Genomic DNA, 20170 nt, shown 5'->3' on the forward strand with positions numbered 1-20170 from the left:
ACAAAAAATAAATGAATCCTCAAAAATAAATATACAACAAAAAAATAAATTCTTTTTATCTAACTTATTAAAATTGTTATAAATGAACAACTTCAACAGAGATGCTGAAAGCCGTAAAGAGTACAGATAAGCTGTAACACGAAAAAAACTAAACATTACTGTTTAAATTGTTAATGCTTTTAAATCAACAAACAAATTAATGCTTAAAACGTAACTTGTGTGTATTGAGAAATAAAAGCATACTTAATTTGTCATGTGACATCCGCGCGCGTCGATCATTAATTAAATATTGGGCTTTCGGAAACAATCTTTCGCAAGGCACAGAGGAACCAAGAGCGCAACATTTTTGTTTAAATAGTTTACTTAAGCTAGGATATGTATAATAATTATTTTGCTACCATTCAAATGGATTGCCTTGGCGAGGTAACATTTCATCTTCAAAGTATCTTTGAACCTCCATTATAGCTCTCCTTGAAGCAGTACATTTAGGTTTATGACTAGAAATTCTCTCGTCAAGGCAATCCCATAAGGTTAGGCTTTTTGGTGGTACATCAATTTCAACATTATTAAGAACAATATCCTTAGATTGTTGAGCTTGAACTTGTTCTTTGTCAATATTTCTACCAATTATATCGGCAACCGCATTAGTTAAACACTTCTTAATATTTTCGACAGCGTCCTGGTGTCTAAATGCGAAAGTCTTAAATCTTGATCTAACAGAGTACACAAAGCCATGGTATTACTGTATTCAATATTTCCTACGCGTTGTCTCAAACCATCTTCCAAACATTCCACAACCGTAATTGTTTCGACCGTAAGTCCCGCAAGTTTTAATTTTTCGCAGACATTGAGAAGTCCACGTTGTAAAACTATTACTAATGAAGCCGATATATAATTTTCACCACTGACAGATCGTGTAGCCTCATCAAAATGTTTTAGTACATCACACAGTTCTTTAACAACTAACCATTCATCCGGAGATAACTGAGGAAGTCGCTCATTTAATAACCCCAATGTAGACTTTATTGGATTTTCCAGTTCGCTAAATCTTTCCATCATATGGAATGTTGAATTCCACCTTCTAGCTACCTCTTGTACAAGTTTTTTGGATTGATCAGTTTCTCCGAAAGTAAGAAACTATGTCTTTTACCTTCTGTATTAAAGGTTGCTGAAGTTTGACGCATCTTGAACTATTAAATTTAATGTATGTGCAAAGCACCCAAACCATTTCAAGCCTAGTTCCTTTAAAACGGCATTTTTTATATTGCTGGCATTAGAGAGTTTCACGTAAATATAAAGAATAACTGAAATATTTGATATAACATAATATCTATAGTAATATAACTTCTTACAGTAAACAATTTTGTGTAAAAGTTCACCCGAATTGGCATGTTATTCAGTATCTGAAACACTGCTGCATAGTGAGATTAGAGGAAGTTGCGCAATATACTTTCCTCTTATAGAATATTAATCGCAAAATCGTTTTAAATTTTTTCTGGCGTTATTTGAAACTATATAATAAAATTATTTATTAAATGAATACATTATTGTGACCACTTTTTCGCCCCTAAACAATGACATCATTGAATTTAGAATACGACATTCTGTCTATTTCTATCATCAGCTTTGTTTTTTATTATCGGCGCTATATTGGCCATTTGCAGTTTTGCATAGCTCTTTTAATTTTTTTTTAATGAGATATCTTGTATTTCCAATAAGTATTTAGGATCTCCTCTATAAAATCATATACCTATCTCTCTTTTGCTCACGGAGCTCATACCAAAATTACGTGTTAAAAATGCAAGTGTGATACACTGTTGAAAAGATTATTAAAAGGGCTATTTAAAATTGCAAAACTTTAATATGGCGCCCATAAGGAAAAAACAAGGTCACCATTTTAATGAAAAGTGTATACAGGGTAACCCTTTTGGACAAGCTGAGATACACCCCTAAAATCTTAAATAGAAAGATACGGGACAAATGATACACCATCTCGAAGCTCTTGCAAAATGCTATCCAATGATGTTATAGAAAGCCACATTTTAGAAAAGTCTTAATAAGGGCAACCGATATACTGGCATGAATCAATAAGAAAGGTACTTAAATTTCATTTTAAAGTTATATCCCTATAAACTGCAAATAGTGCAAGAAAATTCAGTTTTTTGAAATAATGATTACGACAGAACCACGACTAGTTTAAAATATTTGCTTCAGTAATGAGTGTAACTTAATTTAAATGGGCATGTTAATAAGCAAAACTGTCGTTACTGACGAGAATCCCCACGTTTATTAGAAGGCAATACCCAATACACCCAGAAAATTAATGTTTGGGGTGGTATATTGGGAGATGGTATTCGAGGCCCAATATTTATACCAGGAAATTTAAATGGCGATATATGTGCAGAAATGGTACAGTAATGTGAAGGACCTTCTCAATATGTAGTTCCCATTAGGCAAGGGCTGGAATCATCATTATCCTAACAAATGGGTTTTAAGAAGAGGTCCTATTAAATGGCCACCTAGATTTCCGGACCTAACACCTTTTGACTCCTTCTTCTGGGGTCACCTAAAATCTGTGGTTTTTAATATGCAACCTGACTCACTAGAGCAATCCAGCATAGTTCAGAAATTACTTATTTTTAGTTCAAAAATTTTGTATACAAAGTAATTTCTCTAATTGTAGCTAGCTTACAACAAATAATAACTGTTAGAAGACATTGTTTGGTTGTTGTTAAGTATGTATTGCAATTTTTTTTACTTTTTGTACTGCCTTGTAATTGGGGTTTTACTTGTAAGGTATTCTTGGTAAATAAATAAATAAATATCCAGAGAAACGTTTGTAAATAAATGTACGTCAAGAATTTGAAAGTAGGCTTTATTATTGTCTTTACAATAACGAAATTCATGTTCAACATTTAATTAAATAAGAATAAAAATTACAAAATAGTATTTTTGTTTATTGTTTTCCTTTTAAAGCAGAGAAGAATTTTCTTAAATGTGGCTTTCTAGGGTATCATTGAAAAGCACTTTTCAAGATGATGTATCACTCAACCCCCTTTCTATTTAAAATTTTAAAGGTGTATCTCACCCTATCCAAAGGGTTATCTATTCAAGGATGAGATAATATGATTGTTTTTGTTCCCCTACATTTTATAAAAACTGTTTTCAGCGTTTTTTATTAAATTTTTGCGGTCCCAATATATGGCTATTTCAAATTTTTAACTTGTCACCCTGTATAAGTGTGATTAATTTAGTGTTTGATTCGACATAACTTTTAAAATAAAATTTTCGGAAATTTCGTTTAATTCCGGAAATATTCTATATTTTTTTTAATTGCACAATTTTTCTCTATTTAACCGTCCTAGTATCTTCTACTGCTTCCGAGATCTCATGTATCTTGGACACCCTATATTGTTACCTTTTTGGAATTTTGGGATCAAGGCAAGTTTAGCTAAACTGCAATATTCTTGGTGAATCCTGACTAGTTATTACCTAAAGACCAAAAAATTAGTAAATTGATTTAGGATTTTCTTGAAGAAGTATGTAAAAGAAAAATAGAGAATGGTTCTCCTAGAAATTTTGAAACAATTTCTTTAGGACCTCAGTTTAGATTTTGTAGATAAAATGAATAATTTTTAGTGTTGTTTATAACTACATTTTTTTTTATTTGCTAATAAGGTTTTTAAGGTTATTATAAATCAGAATCTAAATTAATAACTATAAATATTTATCAATCTGCCATAGACATAGGTTTTCTATATTTATTTTTGTTTTATCTAATAATATCTTATAAATTGACTTTAATAAATTATTAGTTATTCTTACAGTATGATAAAGTTCATTAAATGCTTTAATTGTTTTGACATAAATTTAAAAAATGGTCTAATGGCCTTATTAGAGAAAATACATTATTTGATTTAGTAATTTTTATTATTTTGAAACATTTCTTTCTACCTCGTATATCGCGTACTCCTGATTTATCCTTTTTCAAAAAATATTTACAATTATTTTCACAGTTTGGTTTCTCTATGAAGATTGATGCGAAATATCTAGAAACATTACATTAAAACACATTTTAAAATACAAAAACTTATACTTTTTTATTTGAATTATTCGATATTTTTAGAGCGGAATAAGTAGAACTATTTATATTGCTTGTAGATGTAATTTACGAATAACAATAACTTACATTTTTATTGGGTTCAATATTTGAAAATTAAATTTCACTGGTCTGACTATCATCCAAATGTAAAAAACTTTGGACATCTTTACAAATTCCACTGTCTTTGACTTTGCTTTGTATCTACACCTATTTTTTTATTACTTGATTAAGCTGCCTGGTTAAAATATATTTTCATAATCCAAGGAGTTTGTTAAATATTCAAGTAAAACAAGGACTGAATTAAGGATCTAAATAAATCCGCAAATGCAATGAATTTTTTATTTAATTATTAATAGGTTAAATTGAATTCAATACTTATAACAACATATTTTGTGAAAACTCTATAATGAATGAACCTCTATATTTAATGAATAAAAAATCTAAGAATTATATATAACTTTCTTATGTAAATATCATTTTTCAAAAAATAATTTTCACATATCCATTATTTTTTTAGCAGTGTGTTCCATCAATCTATATTAAGATTGGTCAAAATGTATTATATTATATCAACTACTTAGAACTAAAATGGTAAAGAAGAAACTAAATCCATCATGCTTAGTTTATAGACTAGCACTTCTTTAGCTAGTTCTTTCTTTGTCATCTCTGCTGGTCGCATACAGCCCAACCTTCCAGTCAACAGATTTTTTTTGTAGTACCATTAAAGAAAAAAAAATTACTGTTCTGTATACATTTTAATAAATAAATATACTCACAGAGGGTCTGTCCCTCATTATTCCATCTCCGTTCATATCTAGAACTTTCTGGAAGTGGTAAGGATGGAGTTGTTGCTCGTGTAGTACGCCAAACAGAAGCGTTAATCGTATTCATATTCTTAGTGACGCCACGTGTGCTATTTGATGGTTCATCGGCAACTCGCTGAAGCACCTCTTCTTTAAATTCGTCCGTTCTTACGGTTCGAGTAACACCAGTATCCATGCACTTGGTCTTAAACATGCCTGTCTCAGCGAGCCGCCGATGAACCGCAATAAATTTTTTGTATCCAGGATGCTGTCGTTCGGAATAACGTTCATGATACAACCGCGATGCTGCTCGTGCATTGCAGTTTGTTGCTCCGTATGCCAAATGCATATCCGCCAATTCTTGATTGGTAAAGTTTTCCATTAGCAATAAATGTTTAAAAATTGTAAGCTAAAAAAATTTTTAAACATGACATTGATAAGCGTTGATTTTAAACAATTGTTGTTATGGTATCATGTACAAAAGGTAAAAATAAATGCAGCAGATCCTATTTAGGTAACTAATGTTTTTTATAAATTTTAACGCGTCTTAGGGCCGTAGTGGCGTAGTGACGCATTTCCGGACATGGGTTTCTATACTCAAATGGATTCTTCTGTTGCACTGAACAACCCCCAGAAGTTTGATCCCATAGTTCTGAAACACCCTGTATAGCAATCCAAATTTAAGTACATTTCTCAGTCAGTATAGTACATTCTCAAGAGAAAAGATAGTTTACGTCAAACCTCTTAAAATTCATATAATATATAATATTACTTTAAAATTGATATCTACCTACACCAAAACCCTTAAAGACTATAGTTAAATAGAACACAAAATACTGAATAGTACACCATCATATTTTAGCTACATACATACCTACAAAGATAAAATATAACCATAACAACAATTCAAATATTTATAACCATTAAATGCTCAAACAAATCTAAAATTATTTTATAATACACTTGTTTTTCAATTTTCCTTTTCCATTGCTTTATTTTTAAAGTTGTTGAATTGAGTCATAAATGTGGCAAAAGCATTTTCGTCTAAAGTTCTACCATAGCTACACAGCTGGCTCCACATTGCTTGCAATGCGATCTTAAAATTACGGTTAAATTTAAAAAAAATGGCTTACATCATCCTGATAATTTGTTTGGCTAATTGTAGGTTCATCATCAAACAAAACATTATCCTCTTCGTCTTTAAATTTAAGTTCTTCTCCATAATTCCATCATGTAGCCCACAGCAAAATTGTACATCATTTAGTCCCGGATAAGAATCCCCTGAAAATTAAAGCTTAATAAACAAGGAGTTCGATCGATGTTACAATTGCAAAGGTACAAGCTGATTCGCTTGACTAGTTACTATATATATTGCAAAAAATTCGCTCTAAAAACTGTCACATCAATTTATATTATTTTTATGTAGTAATTTTCAATTTCTCCAAGAATTTCCAATTCTCTTGAAAAAAATGCATAATTTTTCCCTTTGCTCTTCCATTCATTAATTTTCAAGGCAGTAGCTACCATATTATCACCTTCTTTTTTTTTGTCAACATTTCCTTATCAAATATGCCAGGTCATCTCTTTTCGCAAAATCGATATAAATAATAATTATCGGTGATAATTAAATCATTCAGGAAACAAAGCAAATAAAATCTCCAATCTAGGTTAGGGAAAACAAAACAAAAGTAATATGCCATGTCTTTTAACGAGTTACTGCTAGCTTAGTGACTGTCGGCACACGCCTTTGGCACAATTCTCAGGTTAGCCTAGACCGACGCGACGGTGTCGCCATCCCATTGTCGGGTACATTTTTGTCCATGAAGGTGCGCATCTTCCCAAATATTCAATCAACTGTAATAGATAGCTAACTATACCAGAATCGGCATTAGTATGGAAAATCAAATATATATCATTTTTTTCTGTATCGGCAGTAGAGTTCGCTCTGTTGATTAAATTATTCTTTGAATTCTAAAGTCTTTTAGTTTTGACGATGCCTCAGTGGAATCTTCAAAGGGAGTCCTCTATTTTTGAGACTTTTCTTTAAGAAATGTCTTCAGTTTTTACTCTTAACCTGCCTTTTGTTTTAACTAGTGCTTGCCAGCCTTTTTGTCTTTATATAAATCTTTTTTTATCTACTTTATAATTTCTTAGGTCTTTCGTATTTCTTAGGTGATTTGACACTATGAGAACTAGTAATTAGCAATATGACCTATATACATGGTGTATGTAGATTTTCCTTTGTTTTTATAAATTCTATTTCTTATAGTTTTTGGTTATGAAACAAATCTTACCATATATTTTATTTTGTTAAAAGTAAGTGACTTTGAATCAGTTTCAAATTTATAAAATTCAATGTTGTTTTATATTTAACAAACTTGTTGATTGTATGTAACAGCAGTATAAAGATCGGATTTAAAAGATTAAGGACTTATTGATTTGAAGATTGAGATTAGGTTTTAAGTGTATTGTGGTACTTTGATATAGGTTTTATACTGCCAAATTTCGACATACCGAGTTTTAATACTTTAGTAAGCTTCAAGAGAAATAATGCACTTTATAAATGGTTACGATAGTATTTATAATTTTAATATAAATGCGCTTAAGAGGTTTCCATGGAAACTCGTGTGGGTATAATTCCCATAATGGGATATATGGGTGGCAGCATATACAACTGACGAAAACTATTTTGTCAGTAGGTACAAATATTACATCTTTTGAAAATCTTATCAAATAAAATGCAGTTTTAATAAAATATCGCTTTTTACTTTATTCGATTTAATGTAGTTTGTTGGAAAATATTTCTTCAGCTATAAGTACTACTCATTGAGGCCTTTAACTTAAAATATGAAAAAAGGAAACCAGTGGTAAAAATATGGTATTTCTAAGTATTTCAACCTTTATGAGAATTATTCCAAACCCCGGTTTTCCAACTCTTCTATTTTCCTAGATATTCGCCTTGAAACTTTTCAAAGTGACACACGGTATACCGTCGAAGACCGGTATAATGTCGAAGTTTGAAATTTCATTAACTGGACAATCTAGAAACATTTGGTTTAAGTTTTATATCTGACCACACTCGCAGTTATTCTTTAAAACTATGATTGTGATATAAGTGATTCTTATAGTAAGAAAATCTCTTGTCCTTACTTTATTCTGTTAATTGTCGTAATATATACACAAAAAAATCCTATTCTATATTTAAAACTAAAGCCACTCTTGAAAAAAATATCTTGAAATAACTGTAATTATGTTTAAATCTAATGTAACAACATTGAGATAAGAACACCTTAATCTTATTTTCAAACGTATGCTTGTCTTAAAATTTAAAGAAAATCTTATTTTAAATCAAAATAAATTTATTGTTTGGAGTTTATTTTCCGTGTACTTTCTATTAATATATTTAATTTCCTCAGACCACTATTTTTTGGAAATTGTTTAGATTTTGTGTTGTTTTCTGATTGGTTCGTTAGTTAGGGATAAGAAGTATATTTAAGTATTTTCAATTTTTAATTATTAAAGTCCTATTTATTTTAATATTTTGCTGGCAATATTAATTTTTTATTGGCAGCAAAATCTTAATATAAATGAGTAACCAAACTGTTAAAAAAATTATTGCATCTATGTTCAGTTTCACTGTTTAAAGATCCTAAAAAATCCTAATTTTGATTTTAGCATTACCTGCCAGAAAATTGTGATCAATAAAAGTTCAGGTGAAATATCATCATTTCCGTTTGTCAGTGGATGTTTATCAACTTCCCTGTGGTTGCGCTATGGATTTCTTATTGAAGACACCTCTATTATTCTAGTGAACACCATTGGAGTATCACTGTTTACGTCCTATGTGGTTGTGTTTCTCCTATACAGTATTAAGAAGGTAAATTTACATTTATACAAAAGTGTACATCAAGTTTTCGCAACGTTTCTTGTGTTCATAAATAAAATATTGTAGTAATGCTTTATGATTCCCATTGAGAATCCCTAATGAACGATTGACATGTATTTATGAACAAGTGGATAATCCAACAGATTAACAGTTTATCTAAATATTTTTTTAATTTATTATCCTAGTTTGACACGTGAGTATGAAACTGTATACTAACATGGTTTCGATCAATAATGTTTTTTTTTTTACTTTAAAAGAAAAAAAAATACGAGTGTGTTAAAAAAAAGTTAGTGATCGATCCCCGTATATATTTACGGTCGATTCCAGTCTTTCCACGGCACCCCGGCCCGTTCAACGATCAATATTTTTGACAGATCAGATAAAGTTCGGCGCGGATAACGCGCAACAGACGAAGATACGAGATTCTCTCGATGCTGCTCGGATTGAATTGTGGACGGGCCGGGAACATTAGCCAGTGAAACAGAGTCACGCGCTCAAAAATAGGAAATGCAATTTTATACGTTTTATTATTGTTATTTACCATTTCTCTTTAAATAAACGAATATAAGAAAAATATTAACTTTTATAATTGCAATATATGCTCATCAGACATAAACTTGTAAGCCTTTCTTCACCCATGGTGCTTGTAAACCATGTTTTAACTCTTTGCAGCGTACTGAAGGACCGTTGTGCTTAAAATAATTAATGCCTTTCTGACAGCAGGGTAAAAAATGTTGGCCTTGTTGAACAGATCAATACTTCTATATCCCTTAATTGATCATCAGATAACGCCTTCTTCACCCATAAATTATGCCAAAGGTTCAGTTCTCCTGAGAATTTCGTTGATATTTTTGATGAGGTCCCCCTCCGAGATCATGCTGATCGATTTAGCTTGTAATGCGCTAACAACTGGTTCTAAAACTGCTGAATATTTGGCTATTGCTTGTAGAGCAATAATAAACACTGGTTTTGTAACGGCTGAATGCAACTGATGTGCAGATTTTCTGGTGGCATAATTTACCTCTACAAGATTTCACAAGCTCTGGGAAATTTTGAGAAAACTTTCTGATGATTTTCGGGATCCTGAAAATCACGTCAGTCATTGGGGGCGGAGTTAAAAGATTAATGAAAATACTGACCGTGTGAGGGCGAGACTGTCAATCATTCCAACAGTCGTCAGTCTGAATTGCATCGTGCACCGTGCAGAGACAGAGGCAGAGATAAGTTGAGTACCGTGCACAATGGAAGAAACTCAGGAAACGACCGCTCTGAGCTCATTAACTGCACCTGATTTGTGTGAAGCAGAAGAAAAAGGAAAAAAAATATATTTTAACGCAATTTATAGACCTATATAGGTCTATGCCCGAATTGTGGAATTCAAGTATATCTGAATATTGTGACAGAGATAGGAAAAGAAGAGGATATGAAGCTCTGCTTAAAATTTGACCATTGACGATGTAAAAAAACATATTGATTTGTTTGCAAGATGCAATTTTAGGCGAGAGTTTAAAAAAATTAAGGATTCCAAACGGACTGGAAGTGCAACAGACGATGTGTATGAACCAAGCGCGTGGACGTTTCATGCCCTTCAATTTTTATCTGACGTGGAAATACCAGATAAAGGAAAAAACTCCATGAATCGAACCAAGGTATGTAAAAAAAGTTTAAAAGTTGTTTAAGCCTGGTTTACCTAAAATGTAGTGACTAATGCGTATTTGCATAATTTTATTATTTAACAAATTTTGAGGTTATGGCACTTACAAAATAGCAGATGGCTTTACGATTGGCACATGTGCAGTTTAAAATTTTACTTAAATTTAGCGGTAAAAGTTAAAATGATAACATTTTTTATGTAAAATTAAAAAATATATGTTCTGTTGAAAAGATTTTTTTCTTATCTAAAATAAAAACTGTTTTGTTAAAAAGAAAAATAATAAAAATATGTTGTATTAAAAAGATAAATAAAAATTTCCACATATTAATTTTATAAAAATTTATTTAAAAAAAAAGTATTACATATTACATTTGAAACTACTCAAGATTAACATTTTTCTTTGCTAGTCTACTTGTCCTTCCTTATTAAAGTAATTTCTAGAGCGCTCTCTCACTTGCTTGGCACAATTTGCTGCCTTGCGATTTTTTCGTTTTTCTAATCCATCCAATATATGTTTACATCTTTCTGCGCCTATTTCAATACTTACGGTGTCGTTGTTCTCTACATTCAATGTATTGTTGTAATACCTTGTTGATCCTTTTGTCATTAAAAAATTATGTAGGTAGCCTGAGGCCCAAACAATATCTGTGGTTTTTTCTGGTGACAAATGTATTAGTTTTTGAAATACACCAAATCGTGTAACTAGTATGCCAAATGCCTTTTGAACTACCCTGCGATAATCGATAATTAAATATTCTATTCATTTCTGATAAACCATCTCAAAGGGCTTCATCAAATGCTCTCCTAATGCAAAGGCCTCATCTCCTAAAAAACGCATGGGAATTCCTCTTCAGTGTTCGGCAGTTTCGTATCTTCAGGTATATTCAAGATGTTGTTATCAAACAATTCCCAAAAATCAGTATAATAAATGACTCCTCCATCCGAGACGCGCCCATTGGTCCCAACATCAACCATTATAAACGCATAATTTGCTTTAACAATAGCCATTAACACGATGCTGTGTGTACCCTTGTAATGAAAATATCTGGAACCGGAATTCGCTGGCTTAAAAATGAGGACGTGCTTGCCGTCAATTGCGCCGAGGCAATTCCAGAACTGCCATTTTGATCCAAAGTCATCTGCTATTTTTATCCATTCTTCTTTAGTAGATCGCATCTGAAAAAAAATAAATAAAAATTATTAAAACCTTGATAACAGCTATTTTATTTTTATACGTATTTATTACGTATTTTGATTTCTTTTATTTCAGGATATTCAGGTGAACGCTGAAGAGATTGAAATACTACAATTGACATCACTAACAAACCAAACAATTAAAAAAAAACAAAATATTCAGAAAACAAAGAGTTGCTGTCTCTTGGGGGCGAGTATTTAACAAAAAAAGTGATCCGATTTAACAAAAAGAGTATCCGATTGCAAAGGTCTGGGCAAAAAAATTGGAAAAACTAGATCCGCAACAACGGCTTTTGGCAGAAAAGGCTATGTACTTTTTGAGGCAGAACTCGGTACCCTATGCAGAAACTCTGTGCAAATAAATGTCAATGGACCAACTGGTGTAACATCACTGTATTCCTGTAAAAGGCCACTACCAACGGCTGCTCAGACTTTCGCTTATGACTATGGCTCAGGGCCATCTTCTTCTTTAAGCACGACTTCCAGCTACGGATATACCACAACGCCTACGCTTTCTCCGACAACGATTTCATTCCCATTAAATTCCCCGCCTATAGAACCTAGTCCTACAAATCCATCACAAATAAAAATAAGAAAAGTACAGTCCAAATGCAATAATTATGTAAATGAGCAAGAACAAGTAGTTGGCCAACTGCAAAAACAATTTTCGCAGGAAACTATTAATAAATATTTTTCCACATTTATGGATTAATTTTATATATAAGTTTCTTAAGGTTAATTATACATATTATATATTTTGTTCGGTGAGTGAAACATCATAAGCCTTAAATTCATATATAATTCATATATTCAATCATAACCTTAAAGTCCCAAAAACATGGTTTTTGAGTATATTTGAGGTTATGTTATGATATCAGCAAAACTTACATGCTTAATGATGCGCTAAGTAGTAGTCAGGGAAAGATTTTGTTGTTCTCATAACATAACCTTAAATATCCCCAAAACCGTATTTTTAGCAATTGGTTAAAATATATCAAAATCCTGACGTGCTGGCGCAATTCTGAGGTTGGATTTTTATTCAGCGACAACACATCTACAAGAAATGGTGTTTCACTCACCGAACAAAATATATAATATGTATAATTAACATTAAGAAACTGATTATATATAAAATTAATCCATAAACTGATTCATACAAAGTTTCAATAAAAAAAATATATGTAACTTCAGCAAAAAAATAAACTTTTTAAAAATTACTAAGTCTCCATGACAATTTCACTTATAGTAGTGGGAGAAATTACAGCAGAATATTTTAAATCCTCGAATGATCTTCCAGTTGCCAGAAAACTCTAAGTTACTGCTAATCTTTCATTTGCTGATATAGGATCCCTCATGTTTGTTCGTTGTTTCATAATATAAGGCTTAACCAAGTCCTGAAGTTCGTTGTAGACTACACTTGTCATTCGAAAATAATCTTTGTAATCCTCGGGGTCTGTGTCTTTAATAAAATTTAATAACTTCAGATGGGTATATTTTTCACGTTGACTAATCCATTGCTTAATCCAGCGTCTCTTTTGCTTATTACGTTTAGCACTTGTAGCACTTGTATTTGACCCATTGTAATACTGCTGCAATTTCTTTTAATTCATCTGATAATTATTGTGATATTATTCATAGAGCTATCGTACAGATTGGTCCAAAATTTTAGAAAGAAAATTTTTTTAAAACTTTCGTTTAGGGGTATAAATTAAACACCACGTCGCAGAACTGCTATTTCCGAGCGTAGTTTTTCATTTAACATAGCAAAATTTTCTAACTCCTTACCATAAACATTGATGACTCTCTCAGAATGAAAGTATTATAAGTATTAATTATCGCCAATTTCATGCTTAGCTGTTCTCTCTCTATATATACCGAATGACACCGGAAAAAGGAAACACCTAATAACTATTTTATTCTTTAAGATAAACAAATGAAATTTGGTATATGGATGGAATTGTTATAAGAGCATCTTTAGACAAATTCAGTTGTTTTCCGTCACTTCCTGTTTAACTGAAAGTGCCGCTAACTTTCTTATTTTAAATGAGACGCTTGGTATATTATTTCGTATATCGATAGAAAATCATTTTTCGAGAACAATGATGCTGCATTTGCTACTTTTTGTTTTATACTCATAAAAAAAAATAATTTTTAAAATGCGTTGAAAGATTTCACTTTTAATCAGGTAATCACGTAAAAATAGATTTCATTGCATTTTAGGAATTCTTTTAGACGCCTATTCAAAATGTCGAAACCGGTAATTTTGACATTTATTCTATTTCTTTAAATAGCACGTTATTGGAAACAACCACTTTTGAAATGCAGATTTTTTTCCGTATATTTTGATAAAGTTAGTTTTTTAATCGGTTAATAAATAAACCCATAAGAAGAAAAAACTAAGTAACATAAACGCATTTAATTAATAAAAGGCTTTATTACTTAAATGGCTTTCCTTGTTTACTGACTATATTTCTGAAAAACTGCATTTCAAAATCAACGCATTCATGGCACCCTATTTCAAAATTTAAAAAAGAGATTTTTTTATGAGTGTATATTAAAAAGTAACAAATGCGGTATCATTATTCTCAGAATTTTATTTTCTATCACAATACATAACAATATGCTAATTGTCCCATTTAAAATAAAAAAGTTAGTGTCACTTCCTGTTAAACCGGAAGTAATTAAAAATAACAGAATATGTCAAAAGATGCTATTTATATCATTGTTCTCAGAAAATTAATTTCTATCGATATACGTAATAATATAAATATACCAAATTTCATTTCTTTATCTTGAAAAATAAATAAATTGTTGACTGTTCTTTTTTTCCTGTGTCACCCGGTATTTATATATTCACTTAAGTTTCTCCGGCAAATTTTGTTTTTTGGCATGTCTCACATTTTTCAGAAATTGCTCGACATCTTGAGAAAGATGGCACCATAAGTATTTTTCTTTGATTCGTCTTTTGGTTTGGTTGATTCCTCGGTCGAGATTCGCTTTAACGCGATGGTAATGATCTAGGATTTCTGTTAATCTTTGGGGTTCGAACTGAATCTTGGCAAATTCTTATTTTAATTTCTTTGTCGGCAAATATAAAGCTAAAATAATTCTAAAATGGGTAGTTATAAATTGTTTTATATACAGTAAGTTTCAGAGTCATCAAATTTGTGTCTGTCGCTGGATAATGTATAAAATAGATGTGGAACTACTGTTTCCAGGTTATAAGGAAGTAGAGCTATGAGGTATTTCCTATTCTTTACTGACTTGTTATGGACGATGTTAATACTAGAAGATCTAAAATCAAAGTGTTCTTCAAGTATATCATCTATTCTATCAGGTATATCTTCTATTACTTCATGATGTAAGTTTTCTAATTTGTTGTGCCAGAAGAAGGAAAATATGTTTTTATGGGATTTATCTAAGTTGGTTATTTAATATTGCTATTTTCGAATAGCACTTTTTTAAGGAATACACAGTATTACCCCGTAACGGTCCGGCACGCAACCCCGTGTATCCTGTGGACACTAGGAATATGAAAAAGGGATTTGCCTACCTTCTTACCTACTATATTTATTTTGGCGGACTCAGCGGACTGCCCATTGGGGTACTTTGAAACTCACATTTATTTCACTAGATTAAAATATACATTTTTATATCTAATTAGCAAATTGTATCTTATTCTAATAATATAATAATAATAGATCTTAAAAGCTAGGCAGAGTAAAACTAATACTAATAATTTGTAAAAAACACAATACTTATACTAATACTAATACTAGCTGCCGCATCTCGTGGGTCCTGGCCTGGCGGACCTGGTGTGAGGGGGAGGTTTCCTGACCTGGACGGAGGTGGTTGGTCGGAGCAGGAGATCAATCCTGTGTGTCGCCGGGGAGGTGGTACGGGGCGTTGGGGAGGGCTCGGGTGGAATGAGTGATCCGGATCAGGGGGTTGCGGTGCTCCAGAGCAGTGGTCAGGTTCTTGTCCTTCAACTTCGGCAGGTGATCTACCAAGAGTTGAGCTTGGAGATCTCGCAGGATGGTGGTGTTGCGCCCGTACCATGGTGCGCCTGACATAATCCAGAAAGCCCTGTTTTCCACTGCTTAGAGCCTCTGGATGTGGCGAGGCTGGATGTCTGCCCAGGTGGGGGAGGCGTAGGTGAAGATTGGACGGATGCACGCTTGGTAGATCTGGATCTTGGTCTTACGTGCCAATTTGTTCCTGGGGTGGAGAAGGGAGTAGAGGGACGATAGGTGGCCTTTGGCCTTGCCAATTTGGGCCTTGGCGTGTGTTTCCCAGGTCAGCTTCCGGTCGAAGATTATACCTAAATAACGGGCCTTGGCGGACCAGCCGAGATTAGTGGTTTCCCATTTCAGATTTGGAAAGAAACATCAGTTGGGTCTTACTGGGGTTGAACTCCAATCTCCAGCAATCCATCCAGGAGTGGAGTGAGTTTTAGTGTCTCTGGATGGGAGAGGTGGTGAGTATTGCGGTGTCATCAGCGTATTGGAGTATAGTATTGTGTGGGAACGGGGGTAGATCGCGCATAAAAACTTTAAACAGGAAGGGGGATAGGGGGAACCTTGGGGAACGCCTGCTCTTATTGGGTGGGGAGTGGATACAAAACCGTTAGCACAAACACGAAAAGATCGGTTGGTCAAAAAGGAATGGACCCACTGCGGGTCAGTGCATCGCGTTATATAGAGAACGGACATGCGCGGTATTCAGTAAACGCAGTAACAGTAGTGGTGGTACGGACACAAACGGTGCTGAGGCATTAAACGCGATGATAAATTTTATTAATAATTAACGCGGTCGTACGTTTATTAACAAAATAGAAACTTTCCTAACTTTAATGAGCAATGCTTAGTTCTCAATATGAATGTTGAGAATTATTAATTTAAGTTGGAAAAAGAACCGAGTAATTCTATAGATAAATAAGAGAATTACAGAAAATTTAGTAGCTTCGTTACACACCTCCTTCTCTTCGGTAAAAAAAATGGATATCATTTTTTTCTAAAGCTAAAATTAAAAAGATACAAAATATCACTGAACTTAACTACATAACCTGAATTATACACTAACTCTCCCAGCAGTAGTCCTTTGGAAGGCGGCATGGATCGGGTCGGAGAAATCCAGTTCAGCAATGGTCTCTTCCTTGCATGAAGACCTCCCCTCAGGGCTGGTGATCGATCGGTTTGCTCTTAAGGTCGGTGATGCTACGATGGTTGGTGATACCTCAGCCGGTCTTGATGCTGGCATACTTACCAACGTATTTGCAAAAGGGTTTGTCACCTCAAGAACAAGTCTTTTTCCACTAGCAGGTAGATAGCCGTTTTAAAGGAGACTTGGGAACTGTTCCGTTTGTGTGGACGAAGACGTTAGCATTGCGATGATTGGGGCCGGCATTTCGGAGGTGGCATCAGCCAGTTCCTTCTCCAAGTCACACTCATGCAATTCTAAGATGGGTGTCAACCTCGGGTTGGTGTCATAGTCGGTCTTTCTTTGCATGTTCGAGCTTATTCTCTAGCGGAAAGTGTAGACAAAAAAAATTAATAAAATCCATGAGTAGCAGGAGACAAAGGGGAAGGAGGGGAATAGGGAGAGAAAAATCAGATCGTCTATTCATTTATTACTATCATCCTTCTCTTTTAGTTTATACTGATCGGGAGTTAGTTAGTAGATAAATCGTAGAAAAAATAAATAGATATCCAAAAAAAAATTAACACAGCTTCTTTCAAAACCAAGGGAATGATCTCTTTGAGGATTATAACCGGGATCGTCGTCCTAAAAGTCTTTGAGGATAGCAATATAAACCCGCTGGGTATTGTCTCGCTCGATACTTCCGGTATTTTGCTCCATCTCGGATCCTGAGAGGTAGGCGCCTCTGTTTTGTTGGTGCGCTCTACTGGATTGGCCTGTGGGGTATAGACCGGGGTAAAACGCTGAGTGATACCCATTTCCTGTAGGAGCTCCATAAATGGTCGACCAGTGTATTGGGTTCCATTATCGGTCAGTACGGTCTTTGGACATCCAAACTTAGTGACAATTTGCGCGTAAAGGGCCTGTGCCACAGCTCGGGACGTGGCTTTTCGGATCAATAGGCACTCTACCCACTTTGTGAAACGGTCTTGAAATACCAGCAGGTAATCGTTACCTTTGGAAGATCTCGGTAATGGCCCAATTAAATCGCTAATGACTACCTCTCACGGTTGTTCGTTTCGCGATGGCTGCATCAGTCCTAGCGTTTTCTGCTGCGATGGCTTGTACCTTTGACATGACTGACAACTCCTGACATAACGAGCGATGTCTCGCATCATTCCCGGCCAATAATATTTCCTGCATATTCTGCAGTCAGATTTTTCTATGGAAGCATGCACTTTTGAGTTTAGAATTTCTAAGCGATTGAAAAATGTAAGAGGGGATTCATTTTGGAGTTGCCTAATTCGTTGTAGGTCTTGAATAATAGATGAAAATCTATAGAATCTCTAAAATAAAGATTAAGAAGTTGCATTATTTGTGCATACGATTGGGGATTTCTTGAATTTATTAGTTGGGCAGCTCTGTTTTTAGATCATTTATAGACATATTATTTGCACAATCGCACTAACTAATAAAGGTGTTTAAGGAGATTTTATCACCCTACGCGGCCGTGTCGGTTATTTTTTGAAGACATTGATGATGCTGCCATGTGTTTATTTTATTTTTTTTTAACATACAACAAACACAGTGGTGTGATTTAGGTGGTTAACTAATGGGTGATGTACTTAAGGGTGAAGGCATGTTGACATTTCTTACAAGTTAAATTTTATAAACAAATAATTAATTACTTACCAAAATATGTTTTTAAGATAAAAATTAATGAAAAAAATATATAAAATCTATTTTTTACAAAATTACCAACACAGTCTAATAGAAGTTATAATTTCAACCTATATTGACCATTTGCAGTTTTAAATAGCCCTTTTAATTACCTTTTTAATGAGTATCTTGTGGTTCGAATGAGGATTTAGAATTACCTCTATAATATTATATACCTATCTCTCTTTCGCTCACGGAGCTATTACCAAAATTACGTGTTGGAAATGCAAGTGTCATACACTGTCGAAAAGGTAATTAAAAAGGCTGTTTAACATTTTAAAATTCCAATACGGCGCTCATAAGAAAAACCAACTATTATAATGGAAAGTGTATACAGGGTGACCCCTTTGGACAAGCTGAGATACACTCCTAAAATCTTAAATAGAAAGATACATGATCAAATGATACATCATCTTGAACTTAAGTTATTATTGACTTTAGTCTATTGCTTTCTTGAGGATAAATAACTTTCACCGACTTCCAACACAATGCATCTCACTCCATAATGTTCAAGAACATCAAGGAGCTTTGATGAGACACTGTGTCGAAAGTCTTAGCAAGGTCGATGAAAACCACTATCACCTTTTCATGATCGTCAAGGTCTTTGGTGATCTCTGAAGTATGCCACTCTAAAGCATCGGTGGTCCCTCTTTCTTCTAAAAATCCTTATTGTCTCGACCATAAGATTTTAGCTTGCTTGAAAAAATATCAGATTATCCTTTAATGCTTTTTCAAATATTTTGGCTATATTAATTTATTAACTAGGCTGATTGATCGATAATTTTGAATTTTATTTCGTGTTAATAAAAATATTTAATTAAATTTTTGGATTAATATTTGAGTTTGGAGATCTATACAGTATATTTATCCCATAGTTTTATTTTAATATAGTAAACGTTATTCTGCTTATCATTATTTTTGACTTACCTAACTTAGTATAGTGATTGGCGACAAGATTTACCACATTTTTAATTACAATGAAGAGCGCATCATTTCTATTAAAATCTCCTCCATTATAGTATGTGCTATAACTTTCGATATTAAAGCATTCACAAGATGTTAATTGAAAACACTCAATAAAAATAAACACATAAATAAAATTTTGCTTATTAAAATAAATGTAATAATTTATCAAAATTTTTTTGGTGAATCCTGACTAGTTATTACTTAAAGACCATAAAAACTACCAAAACTAATAAATCGATTTAAGATTTCCTTAAATAAATAAAAGAAATAAAAACAGAAAGCGGCTCTCAAAGAAAATTGAGAAATAATTTTCGTAAGATCTCGATTTAGTTCTTGCAGATAATAAAATGACTAACTTTTAGTGAGGTTTCTAATTAGATTTTTTTTTAAGATTTGCTAATAAGGTTTTGAGTTTCCCATTTTCGGTTATTTTAAATCAGAATATTAGTCAATAACTGTAAATATTTATCAATTTGCCATGGACATAGGTTTAGTATGTTTATTTTTGTTTTACCTAGTTATATTTTATAATATATTGTAATATAAATATTACAAATTAATTATGAATTCATTAAATTATTTTATTGTTTTGACATAAATTTAAAATATGGTCTGATGATCTTATTAGACAAAATACTTTATTTGATTTAGTAATTTTTATGGATTTTAAATATTTCTTAACTATCGCTTATTTCTGATTTATCGTT

The 20170-nt window shown here is 32.8% G+C and overlaps 1 protein-coding gene across 2 annotated transcripts in view; it reads left to right on the forward strand.

Annotated features, from left to right (window-relative positions):
• The window catches only part of LOC126741955 (sugar transporter SWEET1), a 34178-nt gene that overhangs the window by 10385 nt on the left and 3623 nt on the right, over positions 1-20170 (forward strand). For both annotated transcript variants that reach the window (XM_050448438.1, XM_050448440.1), the window contains one exon: positions 8581-8782. In XM_050448438.1, coding sequence (XP_050304395.1) covers positions 8581-8782 — 202 coding nt within the window. The remainder of the gene's footprint in view (positions 1-8580; positions 8783-20170) is intronic.

The sequence above is a fragment of the Anthonomus grandis genome, chromosome 11 (genome assembly GCF_022605725.1).
Source record: "Anthonomus grandis grandis chromosome 11, icAntGran1.3, whole genome shotgun sequence".
Taxonomy (NCBI): Eukaryota; Metazoa; Arthropoda; class Insecta; order Coleoptera; family Curculionidae; genus Anthonomus; species Anthonomus grandis.